This window comes from Notamacropus eugenii, chromosome 6 (genome assembly GCF_028372415.1).
Source record: "Notamacropus eugenii isolate mMacEug1 chromosome 6, mMacEug1.pri_v2, whole genome shotgun sequence".
NCBI lineage: Eukaryota > Metazoa > Chordata > Mammalia > Diprotodontia > Macropodidae > Notamacropus > Notamacropus eugenii.
Window position 1 is genome coordinate 123,045,449 of NC_092877.1, and position 21,907 is coordinate 123,067,355.

The 21,907-nt window shown below is 34.0% G+C and overlaps 1 protein-coding gene across 13 annotated transcripts in view; it reads right to left on the reverse strand.

Moving 5' to 3' along the window:
* Positions 1–21,907, reverse strand: part of SCLT1 (sodium channel and clathrin linker 1) — a 264,118-nt gene that overhangs the window by 180,293 nt on the left and 61,918 nt on the right. For 11 of the 13 annotated variants that reach the window (XM_072620993.1, XM_072620989.1, XM_072620998.1 and 8 more), the window contains 3 exons: positions 17,842–17,977; positions 11,717–11,839; positions 8,051–8,116 (listed from right to left, as the gene is read on the reverse strand). In XM_072620993.1, coding sequence (XP_072477094.1) covers positions 8,051–8,116; positions 11,717–11,839; positions 17,842–17,977 — 325 coding nt within the window. Of the gene's footprint in view, positions 1–8,050; positions 8,117–11,716; positions 11,840–17,830; positions 17,978–21,907 lie in introns of all 13 variants that reach the window. The other 2 variants (XM_072620999.1, XM_072620996.1) reach the window with 2 other exon arrangements.

The window sequence follows — 21,907 nt, forward strand, 5'->3', positions numbered from 1 at the left end:
TGATTGTGTTTATTTGTTGTAAGAGAGGCTCCTATAGATGGGGAAGAGAGAAATCATTGAGAAGTAAATAGTCATACTTAAAGCAAAGGAAAATATATCAATAAGACAGTTTTGTTTTGCTTTAAAAACATTTTACTTGGAATCAGTAGAGACCTAGGTTTGAATTCTGTCTCTTGACATTTCCTAGCACTGTGATGATGAGGAAGTCACTTAACTTCACTAAGCCTTAAAATGACAATAATACCTGAAATACATCACAGGATTAAACACGATAGCACATAAAGCATTTTCCAAAATTTAAAGTGTTCTGTAAAAGTCAGCTATCACTATTATCACATCACGGGGTATAGATAACGTTTCCCCCAAAACAGGGAAAGAAAGCCAGAGAATTATTTTGAGAACTAGTTTGATATTAGAAATATAGTTTCCAAGTCATGTGAACTAACAGTTTTACTGTACTTGGTATTAGTTAGATCACATTTGGAGGAATGTGTTAAATTCCTGGCACCACACTTTGAAATATACTTTGACAAGATACAGTGTCTCTAAAGAGGGGAAACAAAGATGACATGGAATACAGAAATCATGCTCAATTCAATTTAGCATTTATGTGCTGGAGAAGTGAGAAAATTGGAACACTAATGCATTGCTGGTGGAGTCGTGAACTGATCCAACCATTTTGGAGAGCAATTTGGAACTATGCCCAAAAGGCTATAAAACTGTGCACACCAAACAACCCAGCACTATTAGGGCTGTATTCCAAAGAGATCATATAAATAGGAAAAGGACCAACATGTACAAAAATACTTATAGCAGTTCCTTTTGTGGTGGCCAAGAATTGGAAACTGAGGGGATGTACAACAACTGGGTAATGAGTGAACAAGCTGTGCTATATGAATGTAATGGAATACTATTGTTCCATAAGAACTATGGAGCAAGTGGACTTCAGAAAAACCTGGAAAGATTGACATGAATTAATGCTGAGTAAAGTGAACAGAACCAGGAGATGTTGTACACAGTAACAGCAATATTATATGATAACCAACTCTGATAAACTAAACTCTTCTCAGCAATCCAAGGATCTAAGACAATTCCAAAAGACTTATGATGAAAAATGCTATACATATCCAGAGAAAAAATTATGTAGTATGAATGCACATCGAAAACATATTATTTTCTCTTTTGTTTCTTCTTTCTCATGGCTTTTCCCTTTGGTTCTAATTCTTCTTTACAAAACAACAAAGGTAGAAATATATTTAATATAATTGTACATGTATAGCCTATATCAGATTGCATGTCATCTTGAGGAGAGGGGAGTAGAGAGAGGGGAAGAAAATTTAGAACTCAAAATCTTATAGAAGTGAATGCTGAAAACTAAAAACAAATTTTTAAAAAATTTCACATTTATGCATTTATTCATGTTATAAAGTACTGGGGATGTGAAAAGTGAAAAGAACATAGCCCCTGCCTTCAATGTAACTATCTAATAGGAGGCATAATATGTACAACCAAATACAAGGCAAATTTGTTAAATGTAAAGAAGAGGAACAAATAAACTAGGATGAAAAATTTGAAAAGAAAGAGAAACCGCATCCGCTTGAAGGAAGGAACTGAATCTGTTTAGAAATACTTCAGGGAGACAAGACAAATATTCAAAAAGAGAAAATTCCATGGGGCAGAAGTAATAGCAATAGATCAAAGAAGGAAGTAGATTCAAGGTGAACCATTAGAGATATCCAACAATAGATTGTAAGTCATCAGCGAAGGTATGTGAGTAACGGCTAAAGACAATCAAACAATCAACAAGTATGTATTAAACACTGTAAGGCAGCCACCACGCTACCACTCTAAGAGCTAGGAATATTAGCACAAAGATGAAACAATGCCTACATTCTAGAGGGGCAACAACATGTACATGTGTGTATATAAAAAGTAACTATTAGCAGGAACAGTTTTGTGTAGGAGGTGGTATTTATGCTGCACTTTGAAGGGAGGTGAAGGTAAGGAGGGAGTGCATTCCAGATACAGTCTATACAAAGAAAGGCACAGAGACAGGTTAGAGAGTGTCCTATGTGAAGAACAACCTATGAGAGATGCTGTAGAAGGGAACTGACACTCTATGTAGAACTCCAACAAATGCACTTCTATCTCCGTATTTCAAGGGCCTGTAATTTCACACGAGTGTGAATACTTACTCTATTTAGGAATACTGCTAACCTCTCTATAACTCAGTAAATGGTCTTCAAACATGACTGTCGCCAAAAACAATTCATCACCCTACGGCCAACGTGGTGATGAGCTTCTCTGAACCTATCTAGACTGGTTATCAGAAAATGAACACATATTCTATCATCAGATCTGTGTCTCCTGGAGTTACAATAGCTACAGTTACCGAAAACAACTAGTTCAACATCACAAACTGGTATGATTTTATCAGTGGAAATGGCATTAAAGAAGTATTGTTATCTCCTTTGTCACCATACCCTAAGGATAACAGTACTTTTTCTTTTCATTTGCAGCTGAAACCTTCAATATGTATTTTCTCCCACATATTTTCTCCCTTGAGAGCAGAAACTGTCTTGCTTCTCTATTTCAGTCAATAAACATTTATTAAAACACCTACTATGTGGCAGGCACAGTGCTAAATGCTGAGGATACAAAGGAAGGCAAAAGACAGCTCCTTCCCTCAAGAAGTTCAAAATTTAATGGGGAGAATACAATACATAAAAGGAAGATGAAAAGGAGGGTAGGGGAAGAGGATAATTAACAAGAGAGCATGGTAAAATCCAGACAAGTGCAGCCAGGTAGGAAATGAAGAGATGGTTGGCTTGGGTGCCCTTCTTAAACAGAGGGTCTAAGAGGAGCTCTTCTCTCAATCTAACACCCTCCTCCAATGAGAAGGAAGAAGGGGCTCTGGAGACAAGGAGTACTGATGAAGTCTGAGTTCCAGGGCTGATGTAATCTTACAGAATGATGAAGTTCCTGGGGAATGAAGTTCAGAGGTGTGCAGAAGGGTGGGAAATGTGTCCCTAGTGCTTTGTATATAAGTAAATGCTTAATAAATGCTTCATTCATTCACTGATCTTTTTTGGGGGGGAGGGGATTGAGAGGGAAGGATGGAATTAGATTAGATTGTTAGTTCCTTGTAGGCAGGGACTGTCTTTTGCCTTCATTTGTACCCCTAGCACTTAGCACAGTGGCTAGCACATAATGGGTGCTCAATAAATAATTACTGACTGATAGATTAAATAGAGAGAAAGGTTTAGACCTAGGATTTTGTGGGTCTGAGGAAATTCCAGTTTGGAAATTCACTCCTCCACTGAAGACAGGAAATTTTTATATAACTTATAAGGGCAGAGTGCCATAGTGAAGGAATACTACATTTAGGACCAGAAGACCAGGACTCAAATTTCACCTTTGCAATTTACTGCTTTTTTAATGATGGCTAGAAGGTGAGTTTACTTACGTGCTAAATGAAGGGATTATATTGGATATTTAATGTTTATTGTAAATACTATACTATAATCCTAAGACCTTTTGCGAGAACTTCTAGTTGTCGATCCATAAATCTGATTTTTCTTTAAAATACAGACCTGTGATATTAAGTATGAGGAAACATTTTACTTAGATGCAGATATACAATCTATCTGTAGATTATAGTCTTAGAGAATTCCTGTACTGAAAAGTACTAATGGTCACAAAATCAATCAATTAAACATTTGTTCAACAATAAAAATCAATCAATAAGAACTTATTAAACTTTATAAGCAAGAGATTGTACGGGGCATGGGAAACAGAAAACCTAAAATTCAAAAAAACTCAAAGACCTTAAATTCCATCAAGGAACCTCATGTGGACACTGGTAACTAAATATAAGATATATACAAAACAAATAAAATAATGGGCAGGGGAGGGAAGGAAATGAAGAAATGAGTCAATCAGGAAAGTTATCTTAAAGGAAATGGCACTTAACTTCAGCCCCAAAGAAGTGAGGGGTTCTCAGAGGCACTCACTCAGGAACAGCAATGCAGGTGGAGAGATAGAATGCTGTGTCCATGGAACAACAATGAGGCCAGTTAGGATGGAATACAAAGTGAGTGTGAAGGAAATGAGGTTTGAGACAGGTTCTGATGAGCTTTCAATTCCAAAAATAAGAATTTACATTTAATCCTACAGATCACAAGAAGCCAATGAAGCTTTTTTTTTTTTTTTTTAGTGAGGCAGCAGGGGTTAAGTGACTTGCCCAGGGTCACATGGCTAGTAAGTGTCAAGTGTGTGAGGTTGACTTTGAACTCAGATCCTCCTGATTCCCAGGATGATGCTCAATCCACTGGCTAACCTAGCTGCCCCACCAGTGGAGCTTTTTGTTCAGGTCAGTGACATGGTCAGTCCAGTGCTTGAGGAACATAATTTAGTAGCTGTGTGTAGGATAAAAGCAGGGAGACCAATTAAGAGGCCATTGTAATAGTTCATACAAAATGTAATGAGGCTCTAAGTTACAGTGGCAATGATATAAATAGAAGGAAGAGGATGGAGAAAACACAGCTAGATTATGTCAGGAGCAAGGCTTGATGCTAAAGCTGGCTCTTCCCACATTATCTCTTGATCCTTCTCTCTTTTATTTTTTGTAGAGGGGTCATTAAGCCATACATAAGGATGCCTGTGGGCCACTTATTGACTTAGAAAACTACATATTTGCATATTTACTTTGCTACATATTTCCCAACTACATTTTAATCCGGTTTAAACCGTATTTGGGAGTGTTGCTGGCTGCAATGTGCTTGAAACCTCTGCTCTAGGAAACTCCTTAAATCTATCAGGAAAATGGTGCTGACTTGCACTCGTGGAGGGAATTCCTCATTTGGAATTTTCTACACTAAAAAAATTACAGGCCTATTCCCAATAAAATAGATGAATCATTGCATTAAGAATGAATACAATACATTTCAGGTCTTAACATACGAAACTAGGAACGAATAGTTTTGATAAAGTACCTTTAACTTAAATTATCATGTTAAGAGGATTGCTCCATTAGAAATTATTTTCTTAGTTACATATGTTGTTTTCCTCTGCATAATTTTAATACTGTTTTACACTTCTCTATGTCAACAAAAATGTAAAGTGATTACACCACAATTTTCCTATAAAGTAGGTAAGCATATATATTTAGACAGGCAAGCAAAATAAGGCACATAAACAAGAAAAAGAATATTAAATTGATTTTGATACTTCTATAAGGATATTTACTTACATGTTCTGATGTAAGAAAATCTATAGAAAGCAGAACCAGTTTTGGAACATGTCTGGAAACATGTATGGAACTACGTTTAACCAAACAAATCGACTGTTTAGTAAATGAAGAAATGATAACCAGATTTATTTTTTCAAATCCGTGAAATTCTGAATGACTGAATTTTCTATAACTATAAATATAACCTAGGGTCAATAATAATTTCAAAATTACAATGGGAATAAAAGGAGTTAATGAATCCACTGATAATTTAAATTCATTTGAACCATTATTGTCTGTTGCTCATTTTAAGTTTTTCCTCTCATTTTCCCAAATATCCTAGTGGTGAGCAGCTAGTAAGGAATAAAATGGCCAAAATATCTTGAGTGAAAAGGAAATCAACACTTAAAGAGTTTGAAAAAACATTAACACCTTCATTTTGTATTTTGTATTTAAGACACAAGAATTAGAAATCCATTTTGTAATAAGAGCACAAAAACAAAAAACCTAATTTGAAATGATCAGAGGAGTAAATCAGTAAAGTATTAAAAAAGAACTGGTTGATTTACTTCTGATGTCGCAATTCTACTTCGGAATAATGATTTGTTCACTGAATATCAGTAAAAAAATAGAAGTAATTTTGAGCTGAGCAAGAATGAAGAAAGAAAGAGAGAACTACTTTTGATGTCATAATCCTACTACCCAAAAATGAGATTAAAAGTAATATTCTAATTAATAACTTCAAAGTAGGTAAAGGTAAGGAGGAAGAGAAACTGAGATGGAAAAGGGTTGAAGGGGGTAAAAAGAAAGGAAGGCAAGGGATAAGAAGGAAGACAGAATTGCAAAAGTCAGCAGAGATAGAGTACTAAGAATAATTACTTCAGGGAAAAAGACTACTCAGCAATTTAGCTGCACCAAAACTTAGGGCAATCTCACAGACTATTGTGAGGCTCAAGTTAGATAATATATGTAAAACATTCTGTAAAACCTGAAATAGTATGTAAATTTCACTCATTAATATTGTAGATCAACAAATATCTGAATGACTTCAGAACATATAAGCTCTTTGAGGGCAGAGATTTTTCATATTTGGTCTATGTACCTCAAGTATTTAGTATAGTATCTGGCATATTATTACATAAATATTTACTGGATGAATATTAGAGAAAAGGAACTGAACTGTTATACAGTATTTTCTTAGGGAGGCTCAGTGAGTAATAGAAGAGTATTTTCAGGTAAGTATTTAATTTGATTATTCAATAATTGGTTTCAGAAACACACACACACACACACACACACACACACACACACACACACACACACACTCACATACCTCACCCTAAATGAGTACTGAATAGGCCTTGGCTTAAGGGGGCCAAGGTCTCCCATTGCTTCCTGGGGCATCCCCAGTCATCCTGATGAATATCTGGTCACTGGATCCAGACAGCTCCGGGAGGAGAAGTGAGGCTGGTGACCTTGCACAGCCCTCTCTCACTCAAAACTTTCCCTTTCTCCTTTCCTTTCCCAAAACCTTAAACCTACAGCACTCTGAAGCCCATAGATTGTACCACACTAGACCCTGGCTCAAGCTCCATTTAAGGGCTCTCTTCTGGACCCTGCTGGCTTAAGAGTGATTATCAATAGTAACTGTTGTTGTTTCCTTCCCAGGCTGATTTAGTTATTTTTCTTTGCCTCATTAAAGGGGCCATTCCCTGACTACATCTTAAAGAGGCCTATTCACTGAATAGGCGTTACCTCACCCTAAGTGAGTACTAAATACGACTTGGTCTAAAAGGCCAAGGTCTCCCATTGCTTCCTGGGCCATCTCCAGTCCACCCTGATGAATACCTGGTCACTGGATCCAGATGGTTTCAGGAAGAGAAGTGAGGCTGGTGACCTTGCACAGCCCTCCCTCACTCAAAACAAAGTCAAGTACAAGTCATGTTATCATTTTTCTGATGGCATGGTCTTCTGCAATGAAAGACAAACACAACACACACACACACACACACACACACATTTCTGGCACTCAATTTTTGAACCATTCTACTGAAAATAACAGAGAAATAGTAATTCATTTTATGATTGTTAACAAGTTTCTTTTCCAAATTTGTTCCTTTGACAAGGTATCAACACATGATATTTTTTCCCCAAGGAAGTCACTAATAAAATGGCTTTACACACACCAAAATATTTATAAGTTGAGTACTTTTTGTGGTTGCTACCACAGAAAATAAGATAGATACCCATCAATTAGGGAATGTCTAAACAAATTATGGCACATGAATGTAACAGAATGTTAATGTGCCATGAGAAATAATAAAGATATTGAATATAGAGAAATACGGAAAGACTTGCATGAGCTAAGGAAGCACATGCAGGAAAAAATTACACACAATGTAGTACTACAAAAATGACTACATCATTGGAAAGAACAACAAGCACAGAACAAGTGACACTGAATGTTGTGAAATAAAAATCAAATTTGCCCCAAAGAAGAGATAAGAAAAGATAGGTCCCTGAACTCTTTTGATGAAGGAGGGAGAAGGAAAGGCAATTCCATGAGTATGGAAGACTACACATAACATAAACTTTTTCAGTGTGCTAGATGGTTCTTCTGATTCTTTGTCCTTTTTTCCTCTTTTTTTTTTTTTAATTATTAGAGACTGCTGCCTGGAAGAAGCAATAGGGACAGATGCAGTGTGAAATGTAGGGAATATAATAACAAAAGATATTAATAGAGATCTATTTTAATGACAATTTCTCTTTCTATGACAATTTTTTGGTTTCTCTCTATAGTCAGTAGATATTTTCACTTACCATTTCTATGTTCTCATTAGCTTTATGAAGTTGTTGAGTCAGTTGCTTAAAGTTAGTCAGCTGATCCTAAAATGGAAATGGAAATCACACACATGTCTGATTATTGACCAAAACAAGTTTGAAATTCAAATTAAAGAAAGAACAACGCAAAACAAACAAACGTTATGTTTAAGGCTCAAATTTCTCCCCTTAATTTTTCACATTTCAAATACTACTAAGATACTGTGGCAGATGGGTAGAGGAAGCTGAAAAAAAAGAAACATTTTAATGGACTAAAGGACCAAAGTAAATAAAAAATAATGTATTTAAGTTTTATGGGCCTATATATAGTAACCTACACCTTTGTAGAAACTTATCTATTTGCAGATAGATGTGTGAAATGTATTCTGTCTAAAAGCTGGGGGAAAAATTTATTTTCAATAACTTTCAAAAATTTAATTATCAACAGCAATATAATTTTAAGAATGACTGAAGGAATAAATTATTTTGACTATTATAAATATGCAATATTTATATTATTTCTTCTATTTATTACTATAAAGGACATATGAAGAAAGATGCTGTGTGCATCCAGAGAAAGAACTGATGAACAGAAGTATGTATAGAATATGAAAAAATAAAAATGTATAAACATGTAAACATGTATAAATGTATATGTATAAATATGTATAAAATAATTTTACACATATACATTCATATTACACACACACACCTATTTGTGTCTAATGGTAGCCATCTCTGGGGGGGGAGAGATTATTTACATTATAATTTTGTTGCGTATTTGAAATAAATAGTAAGTTATTCATGGTAGATTTGCACTTTCATGTACAATCATCTTTTTTTATTGTACTATGTTATGGAAATGCTTGCTTTATTCCACAAATATATATTAATACAATTAAAAAGGGGAAAAATTTACAGCAAGTTTCTCTCAAATATATACAAAAATGAGTCAAATCTATAAGAATACAAGTCATTCTCCAACTGATAAATACTCAAAGGATATGAACAGGCAGTTTTCAGATGAAGAAATCAAAGCTATTTACACTCATGAATAAAATGGTCTAAATCACTATTGATTAAAGAAATCTAAATGAAAACCACTCTGAGGTATCACTTCACATCTATCAGACTGGCTAATATGATAGAAATGGAAAATGACAAATGTTGGACAGGAATCTGGGAAGAGTGGGACATTAATGTACTGCTGGTGGAGTTATGAACTGATCTAACCATTCTGGAGAACAATTTGGAAATATGTCCAAAGGGCTATAAAACTGTGTATACCCTTTAACATAACAAAACCACCACTAGGATTGTATCCCAAAGAGATCAAAGAAAAAGAAAAAAAGACTTATAATGTACAAAATATTTATAGCAGCTCTTTTTATGGTAATGAAGAATTAGATATTGAAAGGATACTCATCAATTGGGGAATGGTTGAATAAGTTGTGGCATTATTGTGATGGAATAGTATTATCCTATAAGAAAAAACAAGGGGGATTGTTTCAGAAGAACCAGGAAAGATTTACATGGACCAACGCAAAGTGAAGTGAGAAGAACTAGAGAGAACACTGTACGCAGTAACAGATCATTGTACAATGATCAATTGTGAATTATTTAGCCATTCTCAGCAATACAATACTACAGGACAATTCTTAAGGATTTGCGGTGAAAAATACTATCTGCTTCCATAGAAAGAACTGATAGAATCTGAAAGCAGATAGAAATGCACTTTTTTTGAAACTCTATTTTTCTTGGGTTTTTTGTCTGTTTTCTTTTACAACATGACTAATAAGGAAATGTTTTGCATGACTGCACATATATAAACTTTATCAAACTGCTTCCCTTCTCAAGGAAGGAGGAGGAAAAGGAGCGTAGGAGAGAATTTGTTACTCAAATTTGTAAAAACTGAAGATTAAAAACTGTTTTTACAGGTAATTGAACAAATCAAGTATTAAAACAAAACAAGACAAACAGAATAAATGCATCCTTCCTAAGATTGGAGAACCTCTTACAGGGACTATCAAAATCATTATTATTATTATCGCTAACTTCAGTTAAAATTTTTTTTTTTAAACTCTCCATCCAGCCAGATGAAAAAATGCTTTTCAGGGGGATTAATGCTTGAATGTTTCACAATTTTAAAACAGGTGCATTATTTTTGTTTTTCATTTGGTCTTATCTTATTCATTATTTGCTAACAATGAGAATGAATACATTAGAAACATTTCTTTCAGATTTGCAAATAACAGTGCTGAAACAGAGAGATGATATGCTAGATGACAACAAGCTACAACAGCTCGTCAAACTAAGATTAAATGTAACAATAATGATGGTGACTGATAATGATCGATAGCATTTATATAGCCCTGGAAGTTTTGCCAAACACTTTACAAATATCTCATTTTATCCTCACAACAGCCCTGGGAGCTAAGTGTTATTATTGTTCCCATCTTACAGATAAGGAAACTGAGGCAGGCAGAGATGAAGTGATTTGCCCAGAGTCATATAACATAGCTAGGTGTCTAAGGTAGTATTTGAACTGAGCCTTTTTCTGACTCCAGATCCACCACTATCCATGTCACCCCATCTGGAAAAAGAGCAGGGTAAAATTACTTTCATCATGAGGAATAAAAGGAACAGGAGGTATGAATCTGTTAACTATAGAAAAAGGAAAGAAATAATTAGCTAGAGGTTCCATTCTCCAGGATACTATGATAAAGAAGGGTGACAAAAAGGCACCTGGGGAGGAAGCGGCAGTAATTGAGACTTTAGGCTATATATCTGGGATCTCCAGGGTCGGGACTGAACTCATATGTAGAACCAGTTTTACAGCAACATTCCAACATAGGGGGAGGAGGAGGAAATGAAGCACAGATAGAAAATATTACATACTTATTACACATTCACAGACATATGCACTGAAAAACTTTGTGTCGGGGCTGAAACCTGAATTATGCTTTGAAGAAATCTATAAAGCATAAATGAAGAAAAAAAATCATTCTATCCATGGAGGGCTTACCAAGCACAAAGGAACAGAAAATGGAATATGACGTACAGGAACAGTTAGTAAGCTAGTTTGACTTGAACAGAGATCCTAAGTAACAAAATATGAAATAAGACCAAAAATGTAGTGTGAGCCAGAGAATAGAGTGTTTTAAATACCATACTGAACAGTTTGCATTTTATTCTAAAAGCAATAGGGATCTATTAAAATAGTCAGATCTGTATTTTAGTATTATCAATGTGGAATATTGTATAGAAGATGGAGTAGAGAAGAAGGAGGCTAGATGCAAGCAAATCAAGCAGGAGATTACAACAACAGTATAGGTAGGACATGATGAGGGCCAGAACAAGGGCCTGTGTGAATGAAAAGAAAGGAACATATATGAGAGACATTCTCTCTCTCTCCCTAAAGGCAGAATTGAGAATACTTGACAATTTACTATATGTAAGTGAAAAGAGAAGATGAGACAAAGCCCTAAGATTATGACCTTCAGTGCCTAAAAGCATAGGGGTAATTTTAACATGAATAAGAGAGTTTGGAAGAGATATGAGTTTAAAGAGTAACAGATGTTTAATTTTAATTAGTAATTTCCCCCCAAAATTTAAACCAAAAATACAATCACTTTCTGATATCGTAAAAATAAAAATGAAAACTACCTTTTGTTTTTGTCTTTCAACTACATAAATTTGGGTTTCAGTCATGTGATCTTGATAGAGCTTCTGTATTCTGTCTAACTCCTGTGAAACTGTCTGCCAGAGTTCCATAGCCTGATGCTTCTCCTATTAAAAAAAAAAAAAAGGTTTTATTATTTTAATTGTATTAACTGGTCATAGGACAGCACAGATGAAGCCTTCTGCAAGACAGCATTTTCTTTAAAATAAGAATAAATTAAACTTTTAAATCTCTTATAAAAGGTTTTATTATTTTATTGGATGATCTCATTAATCCACTGAACTTCTGAATTATGAAATATATTGAACTAGCATTCCCAAAGCTGAAATTATCAGTCTTCAATGAAACCAGGCATAGTTTTAGGCCAGTAGCTGTCCTCCTTAAATATGCAAAAATCTCAGGCTACCTTAGTTAAAAAGAACTATAAGAGGAGTTTCTGCTTAATCTTTTCAAATCTCAACTTATTAAGTTACCATTTCAGCACCCAAGTTTTACCTCCAAGAGACTGCTGAAATAATATTCTCTGTTTTATTATAACATAAGACACTATAAAAATGTGATGAAAATTTACAAGGCAGGGAAAACCACTCTAGGACAGATATCTACTCAACAGTCTAGTGGCTCCCTTAAATAGCTCTCCAAGGAAGTTCAAATATTAGCATTTACTTTAAAATGAGCAAAAAGGTGAAGAGAAATGCAAAAATAAAAAATGGCGAATTATGGAATTCACCTATTATGTGGAAAAGATAGTTCTGTAAAAAGTAAACAGTCACTCTACTTGCAATCATAAAATAGAAAATGCATAATGCTGAAAAAAACAAAATAGAGTATAGGCTCCCTAAGTAGAGAGAATGGGGGTAGAGAGGAAGGAGATAGAGGCAAAGACATAGAGATAGAAGCAGTGTAGACAGGACAGGGGAGGAAAAGAGGGAAGAAGGGAGGGAGGGAGGGAGGGAAGGAGAGAGGGAAGGAAGGAAGGAAGGAAGGAAGGAAGGAAGGAAGGAAGGAAGGAAGGAAGGAAGGAAGGAAGGAAGGAAGGAGAGATACTGAGAGGAAAAGGAAAGCTAAGAAAAAAGGAAATAAAAGTAGATAGCCATAGTTTCTGGCAAAGTTTCAGTCAAATATGATTCCTTAATTTGTAGGAATAAAGAGTCAGTTGTAGTTTTAAAGTTAAAAAAAGTTCAACTTGGCAGTTATTACAATATGGTGCATATTTTTTCAAAGTTTCCTTAGGAAGATTCCCATATACCCCATATTATCTATTTATTCCTGTTCTATTAACAAGAGCATGTGTAGTATAAAAAGCATATTAAATTAAATGTTGCCTTTTAACCCTTGGATAGTAATGGGAAAAAATAGACATGGCAGAGTCAGTGCTTGGTATTCAGTTTAAGTTACATATCCTGTTCCTTAAATTCATAAAATCTGAGAAACAGAACGGGAGTTTTAATCTAAGAGAGTTTATTTCCACAAAAAGATATTTGCTTGCTTTATAAATGAAAAAAGGAAATGCTATATATAACTGTAACTTATTTTTAAAAAGTACATTTTGCCAACAAAAGTAATAATAATGGCATTTCTCAGTATAGTCTATGGATACAACGTACCTAGGAAGGAACTTTCTTGGGGGATGGGGTGGGGCAGAGTGACATATGTACACAGCTACAGAAAGAAAAACAAACTGTTACACTTATAGGGATTGGCAAAAAAGATCTTTAAGGCACATAGCCTAGTTACAAAAGAATAGACACACAAAAAGGGTCTTCATCAGAAATGTGATCTTTCTACACATGAAAAAATATTCAAAAGTTAATATTAAGTAAATGTAGAAGATGAACAATGGGAAATCAAGCTCTCTAGTAGCTGAACATAACCCCATACCTGCAGTCACAAAGCAGATACATATAGGACTGAACAAACCATAATAAACTGTAAGGTTTATAAACAGAAGGAGGAGGAAGAGGACAAAGGGATGGGGGGAAGAAGGAAGAGAGAAAGAGAGAGAGATTCTTCTGTTTTCTACAAGAATTGAATATTCAAAGCTTAGATCCTCTTATACTATATCAACACTGTTTTATTGTTAAGGAAGAATGAAGTGTAACAGGTACAGAAAAGACTCTTGGAAACACCTTCCTACAAAGCAAGGACTTCTTTTTACCTGTTTTTCTTTTGCACTAATGTGGATTACTCACTTCAAAACAAATTTAAAAACCTAAATTATAAGAATGAAGGCTTTAAAACTATTATAAGAATAGACAACTTACTATACAGTGTTAATGGTCCAGAAACCTCCAATATTCTTTTTTTAAAAACTTATTTGATTTATTTAGCATTTTTTCTTTCCCCAGTTACATGTAAAAACAATTTTTAAGATTTGCTTTTAAAACTGAGTTCCAAATTCTCTTCCTACCTCCCACTCCACCTTCCCGCATTGAGAAGGAAAACAATTCAATACAGGTTATACTTGTGTAGCTATGCAAAACATATCCACAATAATCATATTGTCAAAGAAACAGACTCCTCCAAAAAACTCAAGAAAAATAAGAAAGTAAAACTAAAGTATGCTTCACTCTATTCAGACATCTAGTTCTTTCTCTGGGGAAGGACAGCACTTTTCATCATAGGTCATTCAGAGTTATCTTGGATGGCTGTATTTCAAGAATAACTAAGTTATTCAAAGCTGATCATCTTACAAGATTGCTGTTACTTTGTACACAGTATATGTCACTTTGTATCAACCAATGCAAGTCTTCCCAGGGTTTATTTGAGGGCATCTTGCTCATAATTTCTTACAGTATAATGATATTCCATCTTAATAACATACCACAACTCATTCAGCCATTATCCAACTGATGAACATCCCTTCAATTTCTAATTCTTTACCACCAGAAAAGAGCTGCTACAAATATTTTTGTACATATAGGTCCTTTTCCTTTTTGTTTTTTTTCTCTTTGGGGATACAGACCACTTAGTAGTGGTACAGCTAGGTCAAAGGGGATGCATGATTTCATAGCCCTTTGGGCATAGTTCCAAATTCTTCTACAGAATGGTTGAATCACTTCACAATTGTGTCAACAGTGCATTAATGTCTTATTTTTACCGCATTCCCTCCAACAGCTATCATTTACCTTTTCTGTCCTATTAGACAATATAATAGGTATGGGGTAGTACCTCAGAATTGTTTTAATTTTTAGTTCTCCAGTCCATAATAAATTAGAGTATTTTTCATATGTCTACAAATATCTTTGATTACTTCATCTGAAAACTGATTATATCTTTTGAACATTTATCAATTGGGGAATGGCTCTTATATTTATAAATCTGACAGTTCTGTTTGAGAGAACCTCCTCCCTCTTCCCCTCTTTGTCTTGCCTCTTTTATGTGACATGATTTATCCCATTCTAGCCCTCCCTTTCTCTTTCTCCCAGTACATTCCTCACCCACCCCTTAATTTAATCTTTTTAGATATTTCTTCTTGGATATTAGTTCACATCTATGCCTTCTGCCTATATACACTCCTCATCACCCTAACAATGAGAAAGGTCTTATGAGTTGTAAATACCATCTTCCCATGCAGGAACGTAACAGCTTAAACTTATTAAGTCCCTTGTGATTTCCCCTTCTGATGGTTTTATGCTTCTCTTCAGTCTTGTATTTGAAAGTCAAATTTTCTATTCATCTCTGTTCTTTCATCAAGTGAAATTCCTCCATCTAACTGAATGCCCATTTTTTTCTCTGAAATATTATACTCAACCTTGCTGGGTAGGTGATTCTTGGTTGTAATCCTTGCTCCTCTGCCCTCTGGAATGTCACATTCCAGGCTCCTTGATCCTTTAATGCTAAATCTTGTGTTATCCTGACTGTGGCTCCACCATACTTGAATTGTTTCTTTCTGGCTGTTTGTAATATTTTCTTCTTGATCTGGGAACTCTGGGATTAGGCCATAATATTCCTGGCAGTTTTCATTTTGGGATCTTTTTCAGGAGGTGATGAGAAGATTCTTTCAATTTCTATTTTACCCTCTGGTTCTAGAGTATCAGGGCAGTTTTCCTTGATAATTTCTTGGAAGATGATGTCTAGGCTCCTTTTTTGATCATGGTTTCTCCAATTTAATTTCTCTCTCCTGGATCTACTTTCCAGGTCAGTAGTTTTTCCAATGAGATATTTCACATTGTCCTCTATTTTTTCATTTGATTTTGGTTTTTTGCTTCTCAGTTTCTCACAAAGTTATTAGCTTCCATCTGTTCCATTCTAAATTTTAAGGAATTTTTTTCTTCAGTGAGCTTTTGGACCTCCTTTTCCATTTGGCCAATTCTGCTTTTTAAGGCATCCTTCTCCTTATTGGCTTTTGGGATCTCTTTCGCCATTTGGTCTCATCTGTTTTTTAAGGTGTTATCTTCTTCAGTATTTTTTTATGTCTCCTTTGGCAAGCTGTTGACTTGTTTTTTTATGATTTTCTTGCATCACTCTCATTTTTCTTCCCAATTTTTCCTCTACCTCTCTTACTTGATTTTCAAAATCCTTTTTGAGCTCTTCCATGGCTTGAGACCAATTCATATTTTTCTTGGAGGCTTTGATGTTGCTGTCTTCTTCAGAATGCGTGTTCTAATCTTGTCACCATAATAACTTTGCTATAGTGAAAAGAGATTTTTTTTTTTTTTTTGCTGTTTGCTCATTTTCCCAGCCTACTTCTTGACTTTAAACTCTTTGTTAAAGTGAGCCTCTGCTTTCAGGATGGTGGGTGCACTGTCCTAAGTTTCAGGGATTTTGTGCAGATACTTCTAGGGACCTATAAGTTTTCAGTTCTTTCAAGGTGGAAGGAGAGGTGTTTACTACTCACCTGGTCTATGCTCTGGTCAGTGAGTGACCATGAGTACTCTTTTATGCCCTGGAACTGTGAGGAGGGTCCCCCCACTGTGGCTACAAGTTCTGCTATGCCAGTGTTCCTCCTCACCCTGGGATGCCACCTGGAACTGTGACCTGGATCTGAATATGGGCAAAGCAACAGAGTCCTGGCAAAAAGACCCCTGTAATCTCCTTCTGACCATATGTTTGACCCCCCTCTCAGTCTCTGTGGGCTGAGAGTTTGGGAAGCAGGCACACAGCTGCTACCACCATTGTCACTGCTAAGTCAGTCACTCCCAAGGCCTATTTCTGGTTTGCTAGGGCTGAAGTTGTGCTGGCACAGTCTACAGTGCACTCCACTCCACTCTCACCCACGTCTGACAGACCTTTCCTGCTGACCTTCTAGGTTGTCTTTTGTGTCTGCAGGCAGAGAGTCCTGGAAACCACTTCTGCTAGTGATTCAGTCACCCTGAGGCATGCTCCAGGTTTGCTGGGGCCCAGTTTGTGCTGGCTGTAGCATGTGCTGGACTGCATTCTTCTTTTACCCTGAAGCAAGAGACCTTTCCTGATGACCTAAGTTTTCTTGGGTTGGTAATTTGCTTCACTCCATCATTTTGTGAATTCTGCTGCTCTAGAATTTGTGTAGAGTCATTTTTTAAAGGTATTTGGAGGGGTTTGGGGAGACCCTAACTTTACTCTGCCATCTTGACTCTGTCTGAAACCTCCAATATTCTAATTTTTGTAATGAAATTCAGGCAATTTGAACATAAGAACTAAAGTGTTTGCATTTTTCCTTGTATACAAGTCTACTAAAAAGAAATGTTACTTAGTATATTCCTTTGAGAATCAAATTACATAGTTTCCTAAAATTTTCGAATGATGAATGATGAATGACTTTCAGGTGAGGAAAGTACCAAGGCTATCATTTGAATATCTGAGTATGCTCATTTCTTCCTGTGAATATTAAATATTCGTCTTTCTAAGTGTTTACCTAAGCAAGATTTGTCAATTAGACTTTTTTAGTGAAATGAGAGTAAACATTGACTACAAACCACATTTTCTGAAAATTCAAAGATGTGAAGTTAAAAGTTTAAACATATGTTAAAAGTTTTAAAATGTACCGCTGTAAAGTGAAATACATTTTGAAATTTCAACTTCCAAAGAATAATTGTACAGGGCTTTGAAGACTATTTTTGCAGTTGTTGTTATTTTCAGGCAGGGTCAAATTTTAAGAAATGGAACACCATACTTACTATTAACTTACTTGATTAGCTAGCTGTAACTGCTCTTGTAGGTTCTTGAACATTTCTTCATCTGTAAACACATCAGTGCCCAATAAAGTACCAAAAGGAAGGGACTCTAACTGCTTTTCGACAGCTTCTTTTAGTTCACCATGCAACCTTTAGCAAAACAGTAATACCGTAATAATCTAGCTTATGTTTAATAACAGGAATTTTTTAATGGCTTATGGTCAACATTTTAAAATAGCAATAAACATGCAAGTACAAATGATACTAGTAGGTGAATAAAAAAATAATTCTTCATACAAAATCAATTTTGAAGAACACACTTTTAAGTATACTTCCAAACTGGAAAATAAAAACAAGAATATAAGCTTCATTAAATACTATGATATTATAATGAAGAGACAAGTTCATAATTTTAAATGCATGAAATTGGATATAATTAATTTAAAATATAGGTCAAATTGTTAAAGGGAAGTCTAAACTTTTCATAGGAAGAGTTAGATGTTACATCTCATTTTGAGAGGAAAGAAAACATTTAAGAACTCTACAAAATAATTATGAATGATTTTATATTGAAAATCAAAGGATAAAAATAGTTTTATTCTTATTTAAATTGAGTATTTTTCTATAGTTCTTCAGATGCATTTCTCTTGCCTCTAGCTAGCCTCAACCAGTACTACAGAATAAAATCAGTGCTTGTAGATTAAAGGTCATCTACCTGCTTACACAAAATTCTGCAAATAATTTAGTGTTAGCTTTAAAGCTAAATTCAAAACAATTAAATTGAGCACAAAAAAAAGCAAAATGTGAAATTAGTTCATTCAATTAAATAAGGGTTTTCTGATATAATTACATAAAAGTTGGCACTCCAAACAAATATTTCATCTTTTCAAAATACTTTTGAAGTAAAAAAATATTACTTTAAGCCAAGTACATTTAAGGAACCCATTTAAAATTTCTAAAATAAAACTAATCACCTTCTCTGAGATCAGAAAAATTTAGTCACCTTTAAAAAAAAAATGAGGACCGATACCAAAACTCAGTGAAAATACCCAAAAACTAAGATTACAAGAAATAATTATGGGAATGTTTATTCAAATTGTGATATAGCTAGCTATTTATTTAGGGTCATAGAATTATACTCCCTAAGTAAATATTTTTACAAATAAATATATTTTCTACTACCAAAAAATACTGGGGGGAGGGGAGTATTAACCTCAAAAAGGGATTATTTGTAAAAAATCTGTAAGCACCTTTCATTTAAATCTCATCTCATTAAATTTCATTTAAATAATTATAATTAGATTAAAAATTTATATTTGAAATTTTTAGTAGGTAAAACAGAATGTTCGTTGAAGTAAAAAATAGCATGAATATCTTCAGTATACTATCTTATGTGGTTATGAAAGTTTAATTATTAAATAGATGTTTTATATTTATGTGTGGTAAAAGAGTTTCAATTTACATTAATGAATTTTATTATTCAATTTTATTCAATATTCAATATTATTTTCTGATTTCCTTTTACTTTTCTTTGCAATATAAACACAAAAAGAAACATAGGTAAGACTCAATGAATTTAACATGCAAAAAAATATTTTATTTTTCATAAATGTTCAATTCTCATGCTACCAGAAAGAAAACCCAAAGAACAAATACTATAAAAATAAATTATATTTGACTTTGGATCACGCATATTTATTTTTGTACTTACGTTTGAATTCACTTCAAACTAAGTAATGAAGCCTATGAAGACCTGACTCAGGAGGTGGAAGGAAGCTGCCCAGTGTACCCTTTCTGCAGCCCACTGATAGATCCCTTTCCATCTCCCTTTCTCTGTCTGACAGGTCTGCCCTTTCTCAAACATGAAGCACCTCCTGAAGCAAGGAGATGGTTAAATGTGTAGGATAACAACTGCTATCTTTATAATATGAAATATGTACAATAAAAAAAGAAACTGGGATGTCAAAACAAAACTATAAACCCTATCAGGTAGCAGTCTGGGCATTGGTTATCAACAAGGAAACACTGGCTATCAAGCAGTATTTGAGAGAATGTCTACAGTAATGAGAACTTTTCATATTTACTACATGTACGGTAAAGACTGACCATACAGGTTCCTTGGGAAATAAGTAATTTAGGATAACTGTGGACTTATCTCTTTTAAGTGTACTTTAAAAAAAATTTTTCAATATTTCATATGGAAATATTTTGAAAATGAATTATACATTTCCTGACTTCTTAAACTATAAAAACACAGATAACTAAACGACTTTTAAATTAAATGTCATTAGATAAATTATATTGATACTTATTACTGATATAAATTATCATATTAATTCTATGAGACAGATTCAGATATGAAGGGATGTTATATTGATAATAAATGGGTAGTTCTAAAAATTCTAGTGTCTAGTTTTTGCTTTTTCATTTCCTCTCTTACTGTCACATTGCCACTTCTTTCTGTAGGTATCAGCCCATCTCCTAAATTTTAATTAGTTTTAGCTAATCTGATAGAGATTTAGAAATTACATCATCAAGTTTGCTAGAATTTTGTATAAAAAATGCTAAATTGCCATATGAGGGACTGAGGAATCTCTCTAATAAGTAAACTTCATATGATTTTAGTGTGTGAATTCTGGGCAGTTAGCTGCTCAGAATTTTTTTTCTTATTTTCTGGGTCTCAGACATATTCCCCAAATGGGAAAATGGCTGATACAAAAGTTTCAGAGAAGTGAGATGTTGCTAACACTTTTTATCACGTGTTAGACATGTATTAATAAAGGCATGTAATACTTCAACGAATCATTATGTTAATTATTATATATTTTTGCATTTTCTTCAATCATTTTAAAATTGAATTTTAAAAACACCTTAACTTATTATTTGGAAGATTTTCACTCCTGGCTGAACTTTAAAGTGTATGTTTTACAAGAAACTACCACAAAAATGAATGAGTAACAATTATTCTTTCCTTTTAATAGTGAAATTTACTGAAAGTTTTAGGTTACAGGAAGACATAAGAACTCAATAAATTTTCATGAGTTTAAGATTAAGAAATTACATTTCATCTCTAGCTATATTTCATTATTTGTTTATATTTTTTTACTTTAAAACATAAATAGATGACTTCAGAGAATGAAATCCTCTCATATGATACAAAACAGTTAAGTTACTGAGTTCTCCCTAAAGTAAATATTGTAACATTGAACCATATTATCTCATTGACTTCAAAAATGAGACACATCAAGGGAGAAAAAAAAGCCCTTGACTTAAAGAACAAAGAAAATAGCATTTACTATAAAGATCCTGTAAACAACATCATTAATTATTAAAGAATGATGATTTTCACATAAAGTGCTTTAATGCTATAAAAGTAAAAACCTAAAGTGAAAATACCACAAACTTCAATGACTGATACATGGAGTAGAGTAACAAGATATCCTACGAAAAATAAAGGGATAAGTTGTTTCACACTGTGATCACCATTCCTTGTTTGGTTAAGAATTCATCTCTTACCTACACCTGCAAAAAATATTTGATGTGCTTCTCTTCTAATTTTTTTTAATAGTATGATCTTTGGCATTTAGATTGTATATCCATTTTGAATTTAATGTGGAATATTTGTGTTGGTCTAGGCTTAATTTCTACCAGATTACTTTCCAGCTTTCCCAGCAGTTTTTTATAATTCAAATATGGAGTTTTTTCCTAAGTAATTTACATTTTTAGGTTTCTCAAATCCTGTGTTATTATCATTATTTATGATTCTCCCATGTGATCTGTTCCTCTGATCTCTTTTTCTATTTTTTTAAACTAATACCAAAGAGTCAGTTGATTGCCATTTTATAATGTAGTTTGAAATCTAGAAGTACTATCTTTTTTATTCCTATCTTCTTTGATTATTTCCCTTGATATTTTAGATCTTTTAGATCTTTAGTCTTTAAGATCCTCCAAATGAATTCTTAAATAATTATACTTAGTTCTGCAAAATATCTTCCTATTTTGAACAATTCAGAAATAAGACTAAACTTACAGCTAACAGTATATTTTTACTACATTGGCAAAATTCAGCATGAAGCACTG